Genomic DNA, 22,629 nt, shown 5'->3' with positions numbered 1-22,629 from the left:
CTTATCTGCAGTTAGGTTCAACCATGATTGGAAATGGGCATGTCCGGGAGCAAGGATTCAGGTGCTGCTTGGGGAACGGAACTTCACAGCATCTCCAAAGAGGTAAGTGGAAGCGTAGCCATTATGGTAAGGCTTCTGATGTCCGCTAATGCAGGGATATTCAATAGATAATGATCCCAAGCCCAGGAGCCTCTTTGGGGTCATGCCTTCTGGTGGCCATCTTTGTATGCGACTAGCCTAGTGGTGCAACACACCTACTTGCATATCTAATTTCCCACCTGTCCTGGTGCAGGTGGCCTTCAGGGCAGGGGCAGCATCTCCCAGGTCTGGCGGAAGTTGGAGTTGCATATTATGGCTTTGAAGCCCCCGGCCTTAATTTGCTTAATCACTAACCTTTCTGCTGGAGGAGGTGTGGACACCTTGCTCCGGAGTAGGTATTGTTTTTGGCCTCATAGAGCGTGGGATTTCACGTGCAGGGGTCAGTCAGAAACATGTCTGTGGTGGCAGGTTGGACAAGACCAGTCAGCCTGCACACTAAGAGGCTGGCAGGATTTCAGGAGGCACCTCTAGGTTCCCTTTGGGTGCATATCTTAATACATCTACTACTGGCATCATCATAGATTTATTAAAACAAGGAATTTGATACTAAACACCATAGGTTTCAATGAAGACATCATGTTGCAGGGAAATTTGCAATATGACCATTGCTTAAGATGGCTTTCTGGTTCACTGCCACTATCTAGTTATGGAACTAGACAGCACAGGGGCACATCTGCTCATGCAGATATGTTCTCACATGTAATACAATGCACCTTGCCTTAAGGCTAAAATGCATGCTGTAATGGTGACTTACTTATCTTGCTTGCACTGTCTGTGGGCATGGCACACAAAGTGTGTGCCATGTTCTGTTTTTACATTTGATTGCACCATTTCACGCAGCCAGCAATAGCAGTCTGCATGAGTTTGGTGATAAGCTCCTGGGTGGTATAATACATGCTGCAGCCCTTAGGGACCCTCTTTAGTATTCAAGTCCTAGGTACCGGGGGTACCATTAACTAGTGACTTATAGAGGTGATAAAGGTCTTTCCAGTTGGGGTACAATTTAACAGTGTCCTTGTTACAGGGGAAGAGCACTAGCACTGGGGACCTGGTTATTGGGAACCCACTGCACTTCAGCCAATTGCATTAAATACCAGGCAAACAGTGGTGTAACCTTGTAAAAAAGGGGTACTTTCCTACACTCGTCTTTTAAATGTCTGCAATGTTTTCAAATGTTTTGTATATACTTTATGACCTTGACCAAAATAAAGTTATGACTACTTGATTCAGAGCAAACTGTTGCATTTATGGGATGGTTTATGGGATGGTTTTAGAATAATTTTTCCACTATGCCAATACAATTTAAGTTTAACCCTGAGTGTAACTTCCACGTATGATATTTTGGTTGTCTAGTTGCAATTAATAAAAAAATCTTCATCTGGATAATGGAGGCTATATAAATTGGGTTCCAGTGATTTTACCCAGATGATAGCAACAAAACCAAGAATGATTTTTCTGCCACAATATTAGCTATGTGGGGCTACACATAAAACGTATTGACGGACCACTAGTGGGTTAAAAACAGACACACAAGTACGCATAAAGTACAGCTGCGATACGTGCAGGTACCTGCGGTGGTGCCGTGTAAGGGGGTCTTTGAGGGGTGATGCAGAGGGAAAATTGAATAAATAATTAATTTTCCCTCTGCATCGTCCCTCGAATTCCTCCCTTACATGGCCCACACCTCAGTTACCTGCCCGGACCGCGGCTGATAAAGTATGGAAAAGTAACCCAACAAATGTAATATTTGTGCATCATCTGCAAATCTTATAGGAACAAATGGCCAGTATACCATCAAAACCTGGCAGCACCTTACAACCCTAGTTCGAAACTATGATCAGCCAACTTGCATATAATCCAGCAATGCTCTGAAAGTGAACAGTGATGTCGAACACTAGCAGGCCAAGGTACCAAAGTACAAAATTCAACGAATATCAGTCTGAAACTCAATGACCTCCATTTTAGAACATTCCGGAAATCAGAATATTGTGTACTTGGGTAGTGTAGTGTAATTTACATTTTGTAATATCTTTATAGTTGTGTTTTCTAAATTGTCACAATTAGTACGCTTACTCAAAAGTAAACTGCATGTGTAAACTATTCATTCAATTTATAGACTTTGGGGCATATTATCAAGAACGGCAATAAATATTTTCGCCGCTTTTGCGGCAGCAAACTGCCGCTAACTTCGGCGATAATGGGCTTGATAATATGCTCTTGTGAATTCCCATAGCAGGCCAGGTTCAGGTGTAAACCTGGGCTGCTATGGGAATTCACAGGGGCATATTATCAAGCCCATTATTGCTGCTTTAGCTGCAGTTTCCTGCCGCTAAAGCTGCGATAATTTTATGGTCGTTGTTGATAATATGGCCCTTTATTTCGCATTTTTATAAAATGCATAAAAGTACATAGGTAAAAAAACATTAATTATCTAGCGAAGACAGTCCATTGAAAGTTTAAAACAGATGCTAAGAGATTCTAAGCTTCATCTTAAAGTAAAATCTGAAATGGTAAAAAAACATAAGCTGCCTTAAAACTAACTAATGATATCAAAAGGTAACATTTAAAATGTTTAATTATTAATAGGCCAAAAGGCCTGTTGTACAGTGGAAGTATTCTATGTACCTATGAGTACTGTAAGATCTCGTTGGACCGGGATGTATCTTTTCTCGTGGGGTTAGCAACAACAGGCAGCAAGTATCTTATGTACAACTGATACACAGACAATCAATAAATTCAGCAACTATATTCGCAATGATAACAATATCTACTACGGATACAGAGTGACGGTAATGTAAACTAATACAAATAACTTTTGGTAAAAAAATATACAAGTTTATTCTTATTTCATACAAACTGAGTCATTTCATGATGTTAAAAACAGCAGTAAAAGCAAACATATAGGTAATCATTCAACATAATATTATACAGTGCATTCTAATAAAAATAGGGTACATAACAACAAGAATCAAAATCGGAATTGCACTAAAGACAGAACCTGCGACGCTGTAACGAGTAGGAGCAGGGAGGCCGTAATCATTTACAAAGAGTGCAGTGGGCAAAAACAAATGGAACGAGAGACCATCCCCTGAACCTTTTTGCGCCAATCTCGATCTAGATCCCATCGACTGCAGCGGCTTGCCCTCACGAGAATAGAAAGCTCTACATCCAATACACAACGGTGGCTCCCTCGCACAGTGTGGAAGGCCAGATATTTAACTATCCAAGCTATTCTCAGACTAGAATCCAGCAGATGCCAACAGATCGTACAAGACTGGGGCACTATATACCACTGAAATTTAAGTGGACTCAAAAATAAAGATTTGTGCAAAAGAATCGGTCCTGAAGAAGGTGTCTTACAAAGAAAAACCGAAACGCCGCGTCGACTTAACCTGTGATTCTTGTTGTTATGTACCCTATTTTTATTAGAATGCACTGTATAATATTATGTTGAATGATTACCTATATGTTTGCTTTTACTGCTGTTTTTAACATCATGAAATGACTCAGTTTGTATGAAATAAGAATAAACTTGTATATTTTTTTACCGAAAGTTATTTGTATTAGTTTACATTACCGTCACTCTGTATCCATAGTAGATATTGTTATAATTGCGAATATAGTTGCTGAATTTATTGATTGTCTGTGTATCAGTTGTACATCAGATACTTGCTGCCTGTTGTTGCTAACCCCACGAGAAAAGATACATTCCGGTCCAACTAGATCTTACAGTACTCAGAGATACATAGAATACTTTCACTGTACAACAGGCCTTTTGGCCTGTAAAAGTGGGACACCCCATATTTTCTCACTAATTCCCCCTGGTCCCATATAACTACCAAGAGGGGGCCTCCTTATATATTTTTTCTATTTTAATTATTAATAGGAACATCACTAAAAATACCGGTCTTTAAAAAGCAAAGCGCAGGATAATCGTACTCAACAAAGGCCAGTATGACTGTGTTGCATGTGTGCGGATTCCCTTGCGTCTATTTTTATGAACTTGCAATTAAATATATTAAATGCAGACTAGTCGAAATTGTACATTACGTTTACGAATCAGGCCGTATATGTTGTGCTACATAATACTCCTAAACAAAATATAAAAAACGACATTGCTTTAGCTTACACACCACTGAGAAACGCTGAACTGCATTAGAATGAAATACCAAATGCTTCGTATTTTTGATTGATGTCATACACATGCTAATCCCTCTTGAAATTGTTATTAAAATATAATTATTATATAATTATTATTACCGATTTCAGCTTTTCCAATTAAATTAGTCTCCAAAACAACTATACTCCTTCATAATTCCTGCTTGTTCCTCAAGGGCTAGAGGTTCGACGTATCAAATACTTTGAACCATTTTATGTCTAGCGAAAAATGTGTTAGTGCATATGGACCCATATTCCATTACTAGCGACGAGTTCCTAGAGTCGCAATCAGGACACACATCTTTAGACTGAATTCTGCATTCATATGATATTGATAATTGCAATGAATATTAGGCAGATGTAACATCATTTCTATGTGAGTATAATCCTGCTGGTGAGTAAACAAATGAATGTTTATGTTTCCCTTACGGAAGTTTGAATTTTCAATCATGTAATTATATATTTTATTGTAGGCTTAATTTTTTTTTTCTATTCTGTTCAGCATAATAATCACTACTTGTCTAGTTGGAAAGCATTCCAGGAAAATGGATCTGTACCATACGTAGTCTTAGCTGCAGTGGACAAGATGGCCATTGAACGAACAAACTTTACAAACCCAGGCAAGTAACAGCAATTTTATTTTTATCACTATGGGACAAATGTGTTGACATTGCAATTGTTTCTGTGAAGAAGGAATTCCTGTATGCCGTCCCTCATCAGTTATATGAATTAAAATATACTTCCTGTTTTGAAGATTACCTGCATATGATTTGTTTCAGAGATGCATGATGCTCTTCTTTCTTTATCGCTAGATGGGCACATTGGGTTTTTTATCTTAATGCCTCCTTGTGCTCTTAATCTGTTGTAGTGGTTGACTTCCCTTGGGTCATTCCCAGCCACTTGATCTCCATGATGGCTCAAGTTTACTGGAAAGTGTCAGAGGCAAATATCTAGCAGCCATATGACAAAATGCCAGAGTGGATGACAACGACAAGAAGTGCACTGTGGCAATATTGAGTAGGCACACACCTGAGTCATTTTTTAGCCACATCTGGCATACTATCACTTACCTATAAGAATGATGATGTGGCCCAGAGGATAAGAACACATGTTGGGCTTATATTGATGGCTACACAGGGTGAGGGTGTGAATCCATGGTTTGTTATAATGAAACATTTTCCAATTAAGATCACCAAGAATTGCACATATGAATATTGCAACATAATTGCTTTAACATAACATTTAATAATTTCCAAACTATTTGTTCTGAGATTATCACATTGAACTTCATGTAAACCTATGAGGATTATAATAGCAGGTAGTTGAAATGTCATGAGCATCTCCATGAACCTAAACCTATCTGGCATACTTTACACTTGTCAGACGAGAATTCCTTGGAATTATCCCAAAATACAACTATTCAACGAAGGATGCTTTGCAAGAAACAACTCCCCCATGATTTTCATCTCCTCCACAACAAAGGTGGATGCCCTCTATCGAAATGTCTTAGCTATCTCAAAGTCCACTGATCACTACAGATCTGCAGGGTGAATGTGGATCATATTTACTATTCCACAGTTTGCACAGGAATACCTACTTTTTCCATTTCTGTTATTTTCATTTCCAGTTATGTGCTGTACCAGATTGTTTACGGGTAGGTGATCACTTAGGCGCAATCACAGACATGGAAGTAGCTAGGCACCTACCTACAATGCACAGTGTAAGACTTGAATAAAAGTAATCATGGACAGCCCAATCACTCCTGATACCCACGCCCTTTTCGTTGAATATGCCCCTACTCGCACACCGTATGTCTTACAAGCGTACTCATGGAAAACGCAATTGCAATTTCAGTCTACTTGCTCCTGACACTCAAGCCCCATTAGGTGATAAAGCCACACCTATGCACAAACAGCATGTTGTACAGAAGTACTCACAGAGAGCATGCTCCATGCACACACCCACAACTCAATAGGTGGGTAAGCCCCTGCTATCCATAGTGTTCACAGTGTATAGAGCTATTTACAAGGATGCCACTTATTTACCATAACCAAGTCTTATTACATGGGAAAGTTCCTTAAATGGACAAGTGGAAGATTAGTGACCAGTACATTTGTTTATGATCAGGGATAGTGGTCCTACTGGAATCTGCAGTAGTGGTTAAATACGCAAAAATATCAGTTATTTACCTGGTTCAGCCTCGTCGGAGTCCTGCAGGATTAAACAAATTATAAAACAAATACTGCTTTATGAATAATTTTTATATTTGGGTCACAGAGTGACTTAGAAAAGAGAAGTTGTCCTAATAGTGTGTTGTGCACACTTATAGGTAGAATTGTATACATTCCTTGATATTAAGCCCTTGCATGCTGATGACGACCCCCATCCGTCATGCACTACGGCGCTCGTGTGCTGATGACGGCTGGGGGCCATCATAAACCCGCCCACTCACGATTTTGCCGCACAGGCGCAGAATCGCAGCCGCATGCAAGGGGTTAAGCAAGATTCTGTTCCCTACTGCTGTGAAATAAACTCCATCACTCCAGTAGACACCAGGCATGTCAAAGTAGATCTTGTTGTGGTATATTGAGGCTGTTAACATAGAAATGTCGAAATTGTTTCGTTTATTAGAATTGTGAGGCCAGTGGACCACTGGTCCCATCCTTATGTGCACACTTTAATTCCTCTATTGGAACAGAGGGTTCAAACTCCTTTTTGAATGATTAACTGATCTTTTATTCATCAAGTAGTTCATAAACTGTCTCCATATCATGCATTTGATATTCGTTTTGTTTTGGGGTTTTTTCAACATATAACACAATCCTTTATGTACATCCAATGCATATCGGGGCTATTTTACACCCCTGCATCAGGGAAAAGGACACTATAATCGAAAAACCCCAGAATAAACAGCCTGTCAGTGATATGATGTTAAAGAATGTCTGTGGGGGGTTTGTGCAGTGAATTAAAAAAGGGGGGTGCATGGTAGGGCTGTGTGCCAGTTATATGATCACCTTAGGAAAAAAACGTAAATTGTTTAGTTGACATGTTATTGAGATTTTTCAATCTTTGAACAGCAGAGAAACAGAGGTAGTGTGAGAAAAGAAAGCCATTTACGGATCCAAGATCTTCTTTATTTGAATTTCGAGAGCATACCCATGTCACTGTACCCACAACATTGCCACCACAGTGTACAATCATCGACTGACACAAGCAGCAGTCCTGAAAGATAATCAAGCCTTTGGGAAATAGTGAATAGACCCCTTTTCACCAAGAAGCCAGAGTCAGGTTTTGACTGTCGTATAATGGAGCATGAATGGGTTGCTCATTTTGCAAAAATATTTAACACATAAATGCCTGGAAAAATTACCAGTGTCCCTGCTGTGCCCGTTGTAACCAGCGAAGCACTAGATGATTTTGGCAAACCCATTTCTCTGGGGGAGGTACACAGACATAATCCAGGCAGCAGGACCAGATGGGAAGCTAATGGAGATTTTTACACATAGTTAGTTTAGATCTCTTTGCGCCGTTGCTCATGAATGTTTTGAAGTCTGTAATAGGTGGGGGGCGAACAGAGACATAGAGGCAGTCAGTCACAAATCCTATGTATAAAAAAGGTGACAAGAATGTCCTTTCAATTATCGCTCGATTGCACTGCTTGACTTTCCGGAAACATTTTTTGATAGAATCATCTTCGGGAAGTTGGAAGCTTGGGCTAATGAGAACTCAATTTTTTACCAAAGTGCAATTTGGGTTTTACCCAGGAATGGGCACTATGGAGCAAGCTCCAAATCTCTCCCAGATTTTTGGCAAATATGTCAAGGCCAGGAGAGAGGGCATACATATGGCCTTTATGGACCTCTCTTGTGCTTTGACTTAGTGGATAGAAATAAATTGTGGGACATCATGGGTCTTGCACGAGTGGATTCAGCCTCATTGCATGTGTTAAAAAAGCCTGCACCAAGATACAAATATGAGAATACGCTACTCTCAGTCCTTTCAATCAGACTCCCCCTATTCAAGTTACCCACGGGGCAAGACAAGGATGCATTTTAGTGCCCTTTTTATTTCTTTTTTATATTAATGCCCTTGACTACTTTTTAACAGACTGTACCCCTGACATACCAAAAATTGTTTTTCGCCTTTTCATGGTTTTATTATACGTGAATTATGCTGTCCCTCTGGTCCGCACTGCTAATGGTCTGCAAGCTCTTTTAGACGGGTTTTATAGTTTTATAAAGGGGTTAAACCTCAAGGTAAATAATGGTAAATCCTAAGACCACACGCTCAAAGTTGTGTTTTAGCGGCGATACACCCATAAAGAAAACAACAGAATATAGTTACCTGTGCATTCTGTTTAGCGCAAATTGGAAATGGGGCCATTTGATTCTCCAAAAATCCCAGTAGATGGGAGGCGGCCTGTGAATCTCTGTTTCAATTTGCTAAAAATGTAGGACATCACCCCTCCACAGAATTTATAATGCTATACAGAAGTAAATGTCTGTTGGTGTGTACTATGGTGCAGGAGTCTGGGGACATAGGGGCTGATTATGATGGTGGGAAGTCTGGCACCGCTGGGCCGGCAGGGAGGACCGCCGGCCCGGCGGTGGCGGACTTCCCACCATCACCCTTAAAATTCTCACTGCCAAATTCGGATTGTGGTGGGAATGCAAATGGTACCGCGGCAGACGGAAATACAGTCCTCCGTGGTCCCGCAGGGTGGTCCTTTCTCGCCCGCCTTGCCGGACCCAGTATCTTGGGGCAATGGAGGCGGTGCCGTGCAGGCACCGCCGTGGGCATTATGATGCCTGTCTTTTGCGGAGGAGTTCCCGCCGCAAATAGACAAGCGGAAAATGCCTTTGGGGGCCTGTTGCGGGCCCCCAGGGGTGAGGGGGGTACCTATGGTACCACCCTGCATTTGCATGTACAAGGTGGCAAGCACCGCAAGGTGCCTGCCACGTTGTACATGCAAATGCAAAACATGTATTTTTACATTGTGGTGGGTGCTGCCACCCGCCACAATATAAACATACAGGATGCGCCCGCCAGTATGGCGGGTGCATTCTAATTTGTTTTGCAGGACCGCCGCACCTATGTAGGGCGGTCCCTTTTCCACCAGCGATGGCGGGCAAACTTTGACCGCCCACCATCGTAATCAGCCCCATTGACCTGTAAAGACCCTCTAGGTAGCAGAAAACACGTTTTTAGCAAGGCTGTTAGGAATACCCAGATCCATATTAAGTTTCACAAAGAAATGGACCTTGATTTTATAGAAGATAAGGTGGGCTTGGAACCTATCTTGTAATGGGTTAAAATCTGGTCCACTCCAGAGCTAAGCTTCACTCAGGAATATTATAGGATTGTCTGAAACAGACCAATATGCGAGTCATCCCATGGACGAATTATATAAAAAAACACCTTTTGTGATTTAGCTTTAACTAGTGTTTTTGAGAATGCTAGTGAGATTGGCTCACACATTAAGGCTTTGGTAAAGGACACATACCATGTCAATACAGATAAGATGAGACTTCTAGACATGGTAACTGTCCACACATATATCCCTTTGTCAATGTGTGGAGTCATGGAGCCTTACCTATTATGTATAACGCCACCAGAACATAGATTTTATTTAAGCCGCCTCCGAATACATATGATTCACTTCTTGGTGGCTCTACCCTTTACTGGGATGTGGTTCGCTTCATTACCCCACTGCCCATGTGATACAGTGTCCATATAGTCCGCTAAGCACTTTGTGTAATTGTGCACATTACATTCAGCTTTTAGAATCCATTTTTGACGCCCAATTTTAACAGGCAAAGGTTTCAAAACACGGCAAGAAGGTTTACGTTCTTACAACGCTGTGAGTCTCCAACAATCTGTTAAGCAGTATTGAATTTTATTATTCAGGTGAGGACTTTAAGGGAAAGGTATGCAGTGCAACGCAGTTATGATGCCATGGAAAGGCAATGTTGATGCACAATTCATTAATTTATCTTTTTGATTTTATTGTGTGTGATTTGTTTGTAATTTGTTTTTGGTATGTTCTTTAATGGTCCTTTTGACCAAATAAAGATTCTTTGATTTGGTGGGCAAGCATACCCTACATAAACTTTATGCCTATATAGGTCCATATATTTTTGTAATGTAATATGTGGAGTGGTTTTCACAATGTTTTCTGTTTTTGTATGTGCTTCTTGACTGTTTTCCTCTTGTGTTTATTTTACAATCTTTTGGGGAAGTCTAATCTCGACATAACCACACCCAATTAGGTGGACATGGCCCAACTACGCAGAACATTCATCCTGCGCAAAGCACTTCACTGGGAGGCCAGTCTCTCCAGATACACAAGCTCTATTACATGGACAAGCCCAACTATGTACAGTCTTTACTCGGTGTACAGCTCTTCATGTAGAGTCCACTCCCTCTAGACAATCAATCCCCAATAGGTGGTCAAGCCCCTATCTACGCACAGTTTTCTTCCTCTGTACAGATGTTGACAGGGAGGGTAGTCCCTCCACACAACTAAGACCTATTACATAGCAAAGCACCTACTATGTATAGACTTTGCTGTGTGTACAGCTCTTCATGGGAAGGCCAGTCTTTTTGGACACTCAAGCCCCATAACTGGTGCAATCCTTACAATTTACTCTGGCTTAATTCTACAAGGTTCGTCTTTCCTGCAAAGGGGTACCTGGACCTAGTTCAATGCACCAGAGCTTGAGCGTGATACAACCCCATATCATACCTACTGATGTGATGCACATGCTCTTTGGTTTACTAACTTTCCCTTAAACGGGTCAGAGATGCAATGGTGTTTCAAATCTGATTTTGTTCTTTAGAATAGCACACACGTGCTAAACTAATAAGGGAAGCTATATGTGTTTAAAATTGTTTATTTCAACAGTCACATTCTGTTACTTATGCCTTCTGCAGCAGTTGTCACACAAATCCAGCTTGTCCAGACTCCAAAGCTCCTTTTGAGGACACACACCTACTACCACTATGCCTTGCATAGCTGATTTAAGGTCACTCCTTCCAGACCCCCAAGCTGTATTATGTATCTTTGCCACCACTACAAATACATTGTTCTTGCACAGAAGTCCTTACATATAGACCACTCCCTCCAGACACTGCATCCCCTTAGTTATGTACGTACCTGCTACATATACCATTTTCCCTGCACGAGACGTTTTGCAAGTAGGTGATTTCTCGGGCAGAATTAATGTGATATGAATCATCAAGCTCCTACAACACGCAGTCTATGCCTTGTACAAATGTCTAGCGCTGGGAGATGAACTCTGCTCCGTTCATTGTGTTTTACACACTCTGTGCTCCGCAGATCTCGCAGAGTTCTGCAATACTCGTGGATCTGACTTTTTTCATCGCTCGCGGTCGCCAACGGTAAGTTGGCGAGTTCGAGCGAGTAAAATCCAATGCTAGACCACTTTCCTGCTAGATTTCTCAATGCGGGCGGTCGCGGATGGTTGATACCGCTTGCAATGAGAAACCTATTGTTCCCATTGACGAAGCCAACACTCGAGTAGAGCTTCCACTCATGCAGCAGAAAGAAGCAGTGCCCTCTTGTGCTGCACTGGATGTCTTTCACACTGATTTTACAGGGCAACACATTCACAAGGTACTGATAATGAGTGTGAACAGTGTGAGGTAACACTTACTGCTGCTCGCAGAACTCGGAATAGCTTAACAGATTTTTTTTGTTACTTTGCTGAGTTTTATGTAGCGGAACTCTGTGAACTCTGCCCCGGCCTACAAATGTCCTGATGGAGCGACCACTCATTCCAGACTTGCAACCATTTACATGGTCAAGATTTTATCATGCACATTCTATGCCTTCTACAGATGTTTTCTAGGAGAGGTCACTCCATTCAGACATCCAAGCGCCCTTAGGGGGCCCAGTCTCTAGTATACTATGGCTAGGCCTTGTACAAAAGTTCTTGGGATGCCTGGACCTAGTTCAGTGCACCAGAGTTTGAGTGTGATACAACCCCATATCATACCTACAGATGTGGTGCACATGGTCCTTGGTTTACTAACTTTCCTGTAAACGGGTCAGGAATGCAATTGTGTTTCAAATCCGATTTCGTTCTTTAGAATAGCACACAAGTGCTACACTAAGAAAAGACGATATATGTGTTTAAAAATGTTTTTTTCAACAGTCACATACTGTTACTTAATACATGAGTAATAACCACACAGAATATCATTACAATAGTACTAGTGCATGTTACTGGAAGCGAGAATGATATGAACATTTCTAATATGATTGCAATGTTCCGAGCAGCCTAACACTTAAAAGACTACTTCTCAAAGCTAAATTATGAGAGCATGGAGCAGCTGACTCGGCTCAAAAATTTCATGGGATTTAGCACACTGCATCCCTTGTTATATTCCCAAGTTAGGCCCATGTACTGAAGCAGCCTATTTCTTACATTGTCCCCATAATACCATTTCAGCTGTGACCTTTTGCACATATTTGTGTGCACAACAATTTTGGATTTGTTTTCCTGAAACTAAACTTGTTTACATATCTAACTTTGCACAACATTATCACAATGCCCTGAACATCATGTGCAAGGTCTCTTTTCGCACTATGAACAAATGTCATCTCAATCTTCACAGGGCTATCTACATAGCCGTAACATCACTAATCTATATGCACATTTCAAGACTGCTTTCCATTATAAAAGATGAGCATCCCAATAGATTAGAACAGGAAGCACTTCAGCTCACACCAGGGGTCTTTGCATGCTGAGACTTTGCCATGCAGTTGTCTACATCTTGTGAGGGGTGTCCAGGTGGTGACCAAGACAGGGACCTTCCTTCTCTCCCAACAGGTAATGGGGTTTGATTGTGCCCTGGAGAAAGTCCCGGCTCTACACTAACACATACTCTAGGTACACTTAAAGTATGGTTCGCATAATAGAAGTACCTTCAATTACTGCCTTGTTTTATATGCCTGCATTTACATTGATTTAGCACCACAGTAGAACTATATCTACTATTTACACTTCTGGTGCTTGTAATCATGTTTATATGCGTCTGTCTATTATTCATTGCAGCACAAGTGTTTATACATGAAGAACGTTGGTTCAATAAATATATTGAAAATGTCCCTCTGTGTATTCTCTGTATACCTTTCTGAGAATAAGTAAGCATGCATGACTGAGCGAAAGGATCTGTACTGTTTCCATGATTCCTGTGGGGACATGGTTGTCATGTTCAGTGGTTGACAGAAACCATTCACTCTGGTAGGTTGGAGGTGGGACTTATTGTGACACTGTGAGTGAGCTGGACTATAGCCCAACATATCATGTGAGGTTGTCCAGAATCAGCCTTGGCACCGAGCCCCTAGTTAAAGTTGTTCAAAGAAATACCCAGATCCTACGGATTAGTAGGAACTACACAACAACCTGATATTAGTGTAGAAGCTGTGATTATTAAACTTTAGCTGGGAGAGAGTGTATCAAAAGAAGAAAAATATTAATCTTCTGGGCTCAGCTCCTCTCCTCTCTGCAGGGGCTCTCAGCATAGGAAGGGATGGAAGGTCTCATGCAATAACCTACAGCAAACACTTCTCTGATTCAGTGGTCAATTCATGATATATATAGATTTAGGATTGACCACTGACTTTTACCCTATATTGGGGGACTTTCTGTTAATCCTGGACCAAACGGTATGAATTAGCATGTTAAAAATATGTCAGCAGGACTGCGTGTTAATTTTGCACATGCATTGTAAAACTTTTAAATATAGATATAAAGGAGCTTGGAACAGAGTTGTGTCACCTTATGTGCTAAGTCATTGTCAGGATCAATTGAAACTTTCATGAATTCTGCAATAGATAATAACGTCCTGCATAAGGGCCAAAGGAAGAGAGGCCGACTTAACATGCTGAAAATGGAGTCTGGCTTTGGGAGGTTTATAAGTTAAGTGTTCTCCATTTGCTCAGCTCACTTACGGAGTGGCCACTTCTTCTAGTCACACATGCCCCATTAGAAGGCCTTGACTGTTCAATGCACTGGTTTGCCCCCTGTACACATTTCTTCATCGAGAGGCCAGTCCCTCCAGACAATAATGGCATATTAGGTAGTCTAGTCTCTACACAATACAGCATTTGCTCTGTGTGCTGCTGTTAATGGAAAAGCCAGACTCTCCAGACACCCAAGCTCCATTAGGTGGCCATGTACTTACTTTACAAAGTCTTCACCCTCTTTAAAGCACTTTCTGGGGAACCCAGTGTTTCCAGACACCCAACCTCTACTAGGCAGGCCAGTTCCTAATAGGTAAAGCCTTTACTCTGTGTACAGCTTTCCACGGAAAGTGGATTCCCTTCAGGCAATCTTTCCACTTTACCTGGGAGTCTATATTACACACAATGTTCACCGAGTTTCCAGATCTTCACGAAGAGGCCAGTCCTTGCATAACACTAAGTCCCATTACATAGACAAGCACCTACTATGCACATACTGTGCGCAGAGCAGAGATTTTCATGGAAAGGTCTGTCCAATGAAACATCAAAGCCCCATTACATCGGCAAGTCTTTGTATGACAGCGCTCTTCGCTTGCACACCTCAGTCATGGAGAGGCCAGTTCCTCTAGATGCAAATTCTCCATTAGAAGGCCATGGCAGTTAAATGTACAGCTTTCCATATATGCTCAATTTCTTATGGAGAGTCCAGTCTGCCAGACTATGAAGAATCATTAGGGTCCTTATTACAGATAGGGTGCACTTTTCCTGTTTGTGCCAGGGCGCACCTTTAAGATGCGCCGGGTACAAAAAGGGAAAGTGTGCCCTATTATGTGGAATGCATTTCCCTCAGGGCCGTCTCGAATTCACACTGCCTCTAGGGCAGCACATTCAAGACAAATACAGAGCAGCTGTTTTAAAGCTGCTCCATATTTCTCTGTGCAGGCAGCAATCTGCCGGCACTTTTAAGAGGGGTTAGCGATCCCCTAGCAGGTGGGTGCAGTAAGTAACTGCACTCGCCTAGAAAAGGATCTCTAGGGGTCCAATTGTACCCACATTCATCCCTCCAGAGGTCTTCAATAAGGAGGCATCAGTGCATCTTTTTTTTTTGTGTGCAGAGTTTTATATAACGCAAACTAGACCTGAACCGAATCAGGTATCAGAGCGCTTTACATAGCACCAGTTACGTTACATGAGAACACACATTCATTTTAGGAACGGGGAGATTAAGGGCCAGATGTAGGTCACCAAATACCGGTCGGTAACAGCCGATTTCGGCCGTTACCGACCAGTATTTGTATTTTGAGATGTAGGGTGCCTGAATTTACACAATCGGTAAAGTTACAGATTCGGTATATTTACCGATTTGGTAAAATACCGAATCGGTAAATTTACTGATTCTGTAAATCCAGATGTAGGTGGCACTGAAAACAGAGCCACAGGCCCTTAGGAATGCGTTATTTACCACCAAATAATACTTGGTAGTAAATAATGAATTTCTGTGTACATGCACATCTGTGCATGTACACCGGTTCCATGTGGCACACATACATGCCCTAAGGGCATGTATGTGTGTCACATTGCACACAAGCCAGAATCAGGGGTGCAATAGGGTGTCAAAGTGACACCCTGTCCCCCTTGTAAATTCGGTAATTTTACTGAATCGGTATTTACAGATTCGGTAATTGACATTGATTCCTGTGGGCCTCAAAGCCCATAGGAATCAATGGCAATTACCGAATCGGTAAATACCGATTGGGTAATTACCGAATCTTACCGAATCGGTAATAGAATCGGTAAACATACCTACATCCCGATTTCCAGTTCTTAAATACCGAATCGGTATGATTCGGTATTTAAGAATCGGTAATCTGTGATTACCCACATCTGGCCCTCAGTGATTTGCCCAGAATCACAGGAGGTTTTGGCGTCGTTACCGAGACTCCAACCCAGTTCCCCAGGTCGGAGGTCGAGCACCCTAGCCATTAGGCCAAGGCATGTTTGGCTCTGCGCTCACATCGGTAATATGAAACACACAAGAGGTGATGGGAGGGAGGCTGCTTGCAATAAGTCTAACCACTGGCAATAGCTCAGGGTAGCACTCCAAACCATTGTTCTTTTGCTCACATGCACCTCAGTTTGGACCCTGCCATATGCAAAGCATTCTTGACCATGCTCCTCATGGGAGCGGTCCAGCCTGAAATGTCAAGTGTAACCAGGATCAGGCTGTACCCAGCTGATGAGCCCATAAATAGTGCAAACCTGATCCTGCCTGTTCCTAAGTTGCTTGTGTACCGGTTCATGGAGGACCTAAAGTGACATAGTGCACAAAACAACAATAGATTGGGAAGTGGCTCGGAGTAATTCCCAGAGGGTGAGATTAATTCAAGCACTCCATCCATAATTTCTGTTACTTTAATACATCGATAGGTGCGGGTGCAGAGGTAAATAGAGTTTCTAGATTGCATGGGACATGCCCCAATTCAAATGAGGAACAGCCTCTAATGATTGCGGAAGTGGCCACACAAGAGTTCTGTAATACCAAAGTACCCAAGTTTACATAAAATGGTCGCACAACATTTCTGTAATACTGCCCTAGGTGGCGAAGTCCCTACTACACAAAGCCTTTGTTCTGTGTACAGCTCCCTATGGAGAGACTTGTCTTTCCAGACACACACAGCCTATTAGGTGGCAATGTCTTTCCTATACAGTCTTCACCCTCTGCAAAGCACTTCCAAGAGTGACGTCAATTCCAAGCCGCATTAGGTGAGCAAGCTCTTACTACGTATAGCCTTTATTTTGTGTACAGCTCTTCATGGAGAGGGTCCACTCCCTTCAGAGAATTAATCTCCATTGGCCAGAAAGCCCTTACTACCCACAATGTTCATCCTGTGTACAGATCTTCTTGACGAGGACAGTCCTTACACACAACTAAGCTCCATTACATAGCATGCATGCAGTTACTTCAGCCTGTGCACAGCTTTTCATGACATAGTCAGTCTCTAGATACCCACATCCCATTATATGTACAGTGCTTTTCTTCTGCACAGCTCAGTCATGGAGAGGCCGGCACACATACCCCATTATATGGCTAGTATCTTTAATGCACAGTTTTCTTCCTAATCAAAGTGCTTCAATAAGAAGCCAGTCCTTTCAGAGAATGAAGAGTAATTAGGTGGCAAAGTCCCGACTACAACGCAGTTATCAAGCTGTGTGCAGCTGTTTACAGAGGTTCTCCAAACACCCAACCTCTCTAGTTGTTCATGACCTTATAATGCAGAGTCTATGCTCTCTGCTGGGCCCCTCACAGTGACGCCAGTCATTCTAGACACCCAAGCACTATTAGGTGGGAAGTCCCACAATCTATTCAGATTTTACTCTGTGTTCAGTTTTTCACAGCGAGTGCACTCCATCCAGACACCCAAGTCCCATTAGTTGGTCATGCTCCTACTAGCATGCTGTCCACCCTGTATAGCAGTCTTCACAGAAAGTCCACTTTCTCCATACATCTAAGCCCTATTAAGAGTTGCCTATCACACCCTATGTCTTCTATAAAACTCTTCACGGAGAGCCACTCCCTCCAGATACTGAAGTCTCATTAGCTTTCTATGCAACTACTGCCAATAGCTTACACATTATGCAGAACGTGTTATAAAGAGTCCACTCTCCCCTTATGCCTCAGGGAATATACTTTTTTCTAAGTAAGTCTTTCATCTTAATAGGTGCTGGTACTAATACAATGTCCTTAAAAGCGGTGAAAGCAGGAAAGTGGCAGCTTCTGCTTGACCCGTTTGGTGCTCCGGTCAGCTTGGCAGCAATTTTAAAACTTTTAAAAGCACTGAGGGGTGCTCATTTAATTGTAAGCTGGGAATATTGGGAAGGTTACCATACATGCCAACATTTCAGGAGAGGAAAGTAGGAGATTTACAAAAATAAAATCGGGAGAATGGGGCTTTGAATCGAGTTACTGGCATGTATGGGCTGGGGGAGGGAATTGTTTACTTAAGGCGCATGCCTAATAGGACGCGCAGCGGTGAAAGCAGGAAAGTGGCAGCTTCTGCTTGACCGTTTGATGCTCCGGTCAGCTTGGCAGCAATTTTAAAACTTTTAAAAGCACTGAGGTTTGCTCATTTAATTGTAATATGGGGAATATTGGGAAGGTTACTTTGGCTTACTGTACCTTATTTTGCCTGCTGCGGCTTTTTCAGTGCCGTTTATGCGGAGGGTAGTGCCTGTTTTTTCACACTTCCCGTTCCCGGTCCTGGGCTGGCGTTGGTGCTCTAGCTGGGGGAGGGAATTGTTTACTTAAGGCACATGCCTAATAGGACGCGCCGCGGTGAAAGCAGGAAAGTGGCAGCTTCTGCTTGACCCGTTTGGTGCTCCGGTCAGTCTGGCCGCAATTTTAAAACTTTGAAAAGCACTGAGGGTTGCTCATTCAATTGTAAGCTGAGGAATATTGGGAAGGTTACTTTGGCTTATTGTACCTTATTTTGCCTGCCCCGAAATGCCGCAGCTTTTCAGTGCCGTTTGTGCAGAGGGTAGTGCCTGTTTTTTCACACTTCCGGTTCCCGGTCCTGGGCTGGAGTTGGCGCTCTAGCGTGGGGAGTGAATTGTTTACTTAAGGAGCATGCCTAATAGGACTCGAAGCGGACGGGCGCAGCGGGTGCGCAACTGGTACGCCAAAGGCAAGCTTGTCTGCGCCCGTCCGCGACTGGCCGGGGCCTGGGGCCAGAACCCCTGGCGGTTTGGGAGCAAGGATACAGTACAGTGCCCAAGATCTACGGGCTCTCTGTTCAGCAATGGTGGACCTGTGCAGGCCCAGCATTGAAGGCGGAAGTAGTTGCTGGGACTGCAGATACTGCACTTTCAGAGCTAAGGTTGAGAGGGAGGCTAAGGTGGCGAGCTCATTTGTGAACGGCTGCTTATTGAACGGCAGATCACTTAGGAAGCATAGATTGGAGGTATTTGATCAGCTCTGAGAGGGGCAGGTTAATGTGATGTTCCTCTCTGAGACGTGGCTGGAGGAGGATTCTGCACCAGAGATCACAGAGGCACTTCCTAGTAGGTATGGGATCACTAGAATTGATAGGTGCTCCCGTCGAGGAGGCGGGGTGGTGATTATATTTAAACACACCATCCAATGTGTCCTAGAGCTGGTCACAATTGCTGATAGTGAGGTGGGTTTCTTCACAATTAAGGTAGATCCAAATTACATCATGAAAGGGCTCCTGATTTATAGAGGCGGACCCCCCCACTCGCTTTTTCTCCAGCCTGCTAGAATGTCTTGTGCAGCTAGCACTGCATTACAAAAAACTCTTAGTACTTGGCGATTTGAACTTGCATTTTGTTGATGTAAAGAATGTGGGGGCCGGGGACCTGTGTCAAGAATTGGCAACCCTGCAATTGCTGCTAAAATCTGATTCCCCAACACACCAACTGGGGCATACGCTTGACCCCATTTTTGCTAATTGGGAGGACATAGTTGTGAACCCCCCTCTGGCTGTACCATGGTCAGACCATTTCCTGGTCCTGTTTGGACTGAGGCTGCCAGAGCTAAAGGCACAGGTGATATCCAAGGGGGAGACAGCACGCCGGAAGTGGGCTGGCTTCTCGCAGGAGAAGTTTGATAACACTCTTGCTCAGGGTGGGCTGCCTGGGGGCACAGAGGTCGAAATCTGGATAGCCGCATTACGGAGGCACTGGATTGCACTGCTCCCTGGACGCATCAAAGACATTGCCTTGAGAACGGCTAAAGCAGACTGTAAACGCTTAGAAAGGAGGTGGAGGAAAGACTTCTCGGATCAGGCCTGGAGGGAATATAAATCACCCTGAAGGGTTATCATGGGCTCATAAGAAGGGCAAAGGCAGCATGCTACCAGGAAAGAATTGGAGCGGCGGAGAACTCGGCAAGGGAGCTGTTTAGGGCCTACAAAGAAATCTCCTCCCTAGCAACAACGGCAGCGCCAGACATTGGGTCGGGGGAATCATGTAACCGTGTGGCCGATTTCTGGGCAGATAAGGTAGGGAAAAAGTACTCCACCTTTCCAGACACAGTGTGTGTCGGTCACGAGATCCCTGGGGATGTAGGACACAGGGCAGAGGGGGAATGCATTGTCATATTTACTGTGCCACAGACAATACGGTTAACAAAAATCTGTAGGAGTATAAAGTCGGGTTCCCCAAGAGACCCTACCTCCCCTAAAGTTCTTGGAGGGAGGATTGAAACCCTTGAGCCATGCATTAGACACCTGTTTGAATTATCTTTTAGGACAGGGACCATGCCAGCGAGATGGAAGGAAGCAGTAGTCCTTCCGCTACCTAAGAAACCGCATATTAGCCCAGATGTTCTGTGCCCAATCTCTTTACTCCCCTAATTCCCAAAGGTTACAGAGAAGGTAGTAAATAAACAGTTTATTGGGAAATACAATCTTTTGCATCCCACGCAGTCCGGGTTTCGGGCACATCACTCGATGGAATCAGCCTTGTTACTCGCCACAGAAACCATCAGGAAATACATGGACGAGGGACAGACGGCTGCCTTAATCCTGTTGGATTTAAGTGCCGCCTTCGACACTGTGGCTCACCATACCCTGCTGCAGTGTCTGAGGAAAGGAGGAGTGGCAGGGAGGGCATTGAACTGGATGAAATCCTTCTTGACCGAGCGCAGCTTTCAGGTGAGGCAGGGCTCGCACTACTCCAGGGTCATCAAGCTGAAACAAGGAGTACCACAGGATCAACCCTGAGCCCGACGCTGTATAATCTCTATGCCGACGACACGCAGCTGGTGGTCTCCCTGACACAAGCACAGGAGACGGCAGCCACCAACTTTGTGGCTTGCATGCAAGATCTTGCATCATGGATGGCAAATAACTGCCTTAAATTGAACGGCAGTAAGACCGAGGTGCTTGTGGTGGGAAAAGCCCCTTTGGTGTGGTCATCGGCATGGTGGGCCCAGTCTCTGGGGTCCACCCCGATGTCCTGCGAGCGGGCAAAGAACTTAGGGGTGTAGCTGGATACAAAGCTATCTTTCAAGTATCACACCAGGCGGGTAGCCGGGGCTTGTTTTGGAGCCCTGAGGGGCCTCCGGAAAACCCTGGACATGATGCCCAAACCCTGGACATGCTGCCCATCCGCAACCAGAAAGACCATGGTGCATGCCCTGGTAACCTTTTGCCTTGACTATAGCAACGTTCTGTATCTGGGGGTCACGGGTAAATGTATGCAAAGGCTGCAAGGGATTGGTGTCACTACAACGCGGTTTTTTACAACGCATTCCGTTACATCGGAATTTTTACAACGCAGGATCCATTACATCGGATGCCATTACAACGCATGGCATTACATAGCAGATGCTATTACAACGCATGGCATTACATCACAAGTATAGGTAAGTATACCTTTTTAAAAAAAATGTAATTAAGTTAAATTAATTAATTTAATTTAATTAATTTAATTAAAATAGATTTTAAAATAGTAATTAATTTAATTTAATAAATTAAAATCTATTTATTTAATTTTAATAAAAATTGTAATTAATTTTATTTAATTAATATAATGAAATTAATTTAATTTAAATATTTTTTAAATTGTAATTAAATTAAATTAATTAAAATAATGTATTTAATTTAATTAATTTAATTAAAAAATATAATTAATATAATATAATTAATTTAATTTAATAAATATATTTTAATTAATTTATAAATGGTAAATATAATTTAACTAGCACTAAACACAAACCTACCCCTGAACCCTAAAATACCCCTCTACCCCAAAACCCAAACCCAGCCCTAAAACCTATAAATACCCCTGTACCCCAAAACCCAAACCCTGCCCTGAAACCTAAAAACACCCCTGTACCCCAAAACCCAAACCCTTCCCTAAAACCTAAAAACACCCCTGTACCCCAAAACCCAAACCCTGCCCTGAAACCTAAAAACACCCCTGTACCCCAAAACCCAAACCCTGCCCTGAAACCTAAAAACACCCCTGTACCCCAAAACCCAAACCCTGCCCTAAAACCTAAAAACACCCCTGTACCCCAAAACCCAAACCCTGCCCTGAAACCTAAAAACACCCCTGTACCCCAAAACCCAAACCCTGCCCTAAAACCTAAAAACAGCCCTGTACCCCAAAAACCAAACCCAGCCCTAAAACCTAAAAATACCCCTGTACCCCAAAACCCAAACCCTGCCCTAAAACCTAAAAATACCCCTGTACCCCAAAACCCAAACCCAGCCCTAAAACCTAAAAATACCCCTGTACCCCAAAGCCCAAACCCAGCCCTAAAACCTAAAAATACCCCTGTACCCCAAAACCCAAACTCAGCCCTAAAACCTAAAAACACCCTTGTACCCCAAAACCCAAACCCAACCCTAAAACCT

At 43.0% G+C, this 22,629-nt stretch overlaps 1 protein-coding gene across 1 annotated transcript in view; it reads left to right on the top strand.

Moving 5' to 3' along the window:
* Positions 1 to 22,629, top strand: part of LOC147701913 (cytosolic phospholipase A2 gamma-like) — a 1,137,524-nt gene that overhangs the window by 391,488 nt on the left and 723,407 nt on the right. Inside the window, exon 6 of the mRNA XM_086930543.1 lies at positions 4,760 to 4,877. Coding sequence (XP_086786669.1) covers positions 4,760 to 4,877 — 118 coding nt within the window. The remainder of the gene's footprint in view (positions 1 to 4,759; positions 4,878 to 22,629) is intronic.

The sequence above is a fragment of the Lissotriton vulgaris genome, chromosome 7 (assembly GCF_964263255.1).
Source record: "Lissotriton vulgaris chromosome 7, aLisVul1.2, whole genome shotgun sequence".
NCBI lineage: Eukaryota > Metazoa > Chordata > Amphibia > Caudata > Salamandridae > Lissotriton > Lissotriton vulgaris.
The sequence above is the reverse complement of the archived record's forward strand: the minus strand, read 5'-3'. Positions and strand labels throughout refer to the sequence as shown.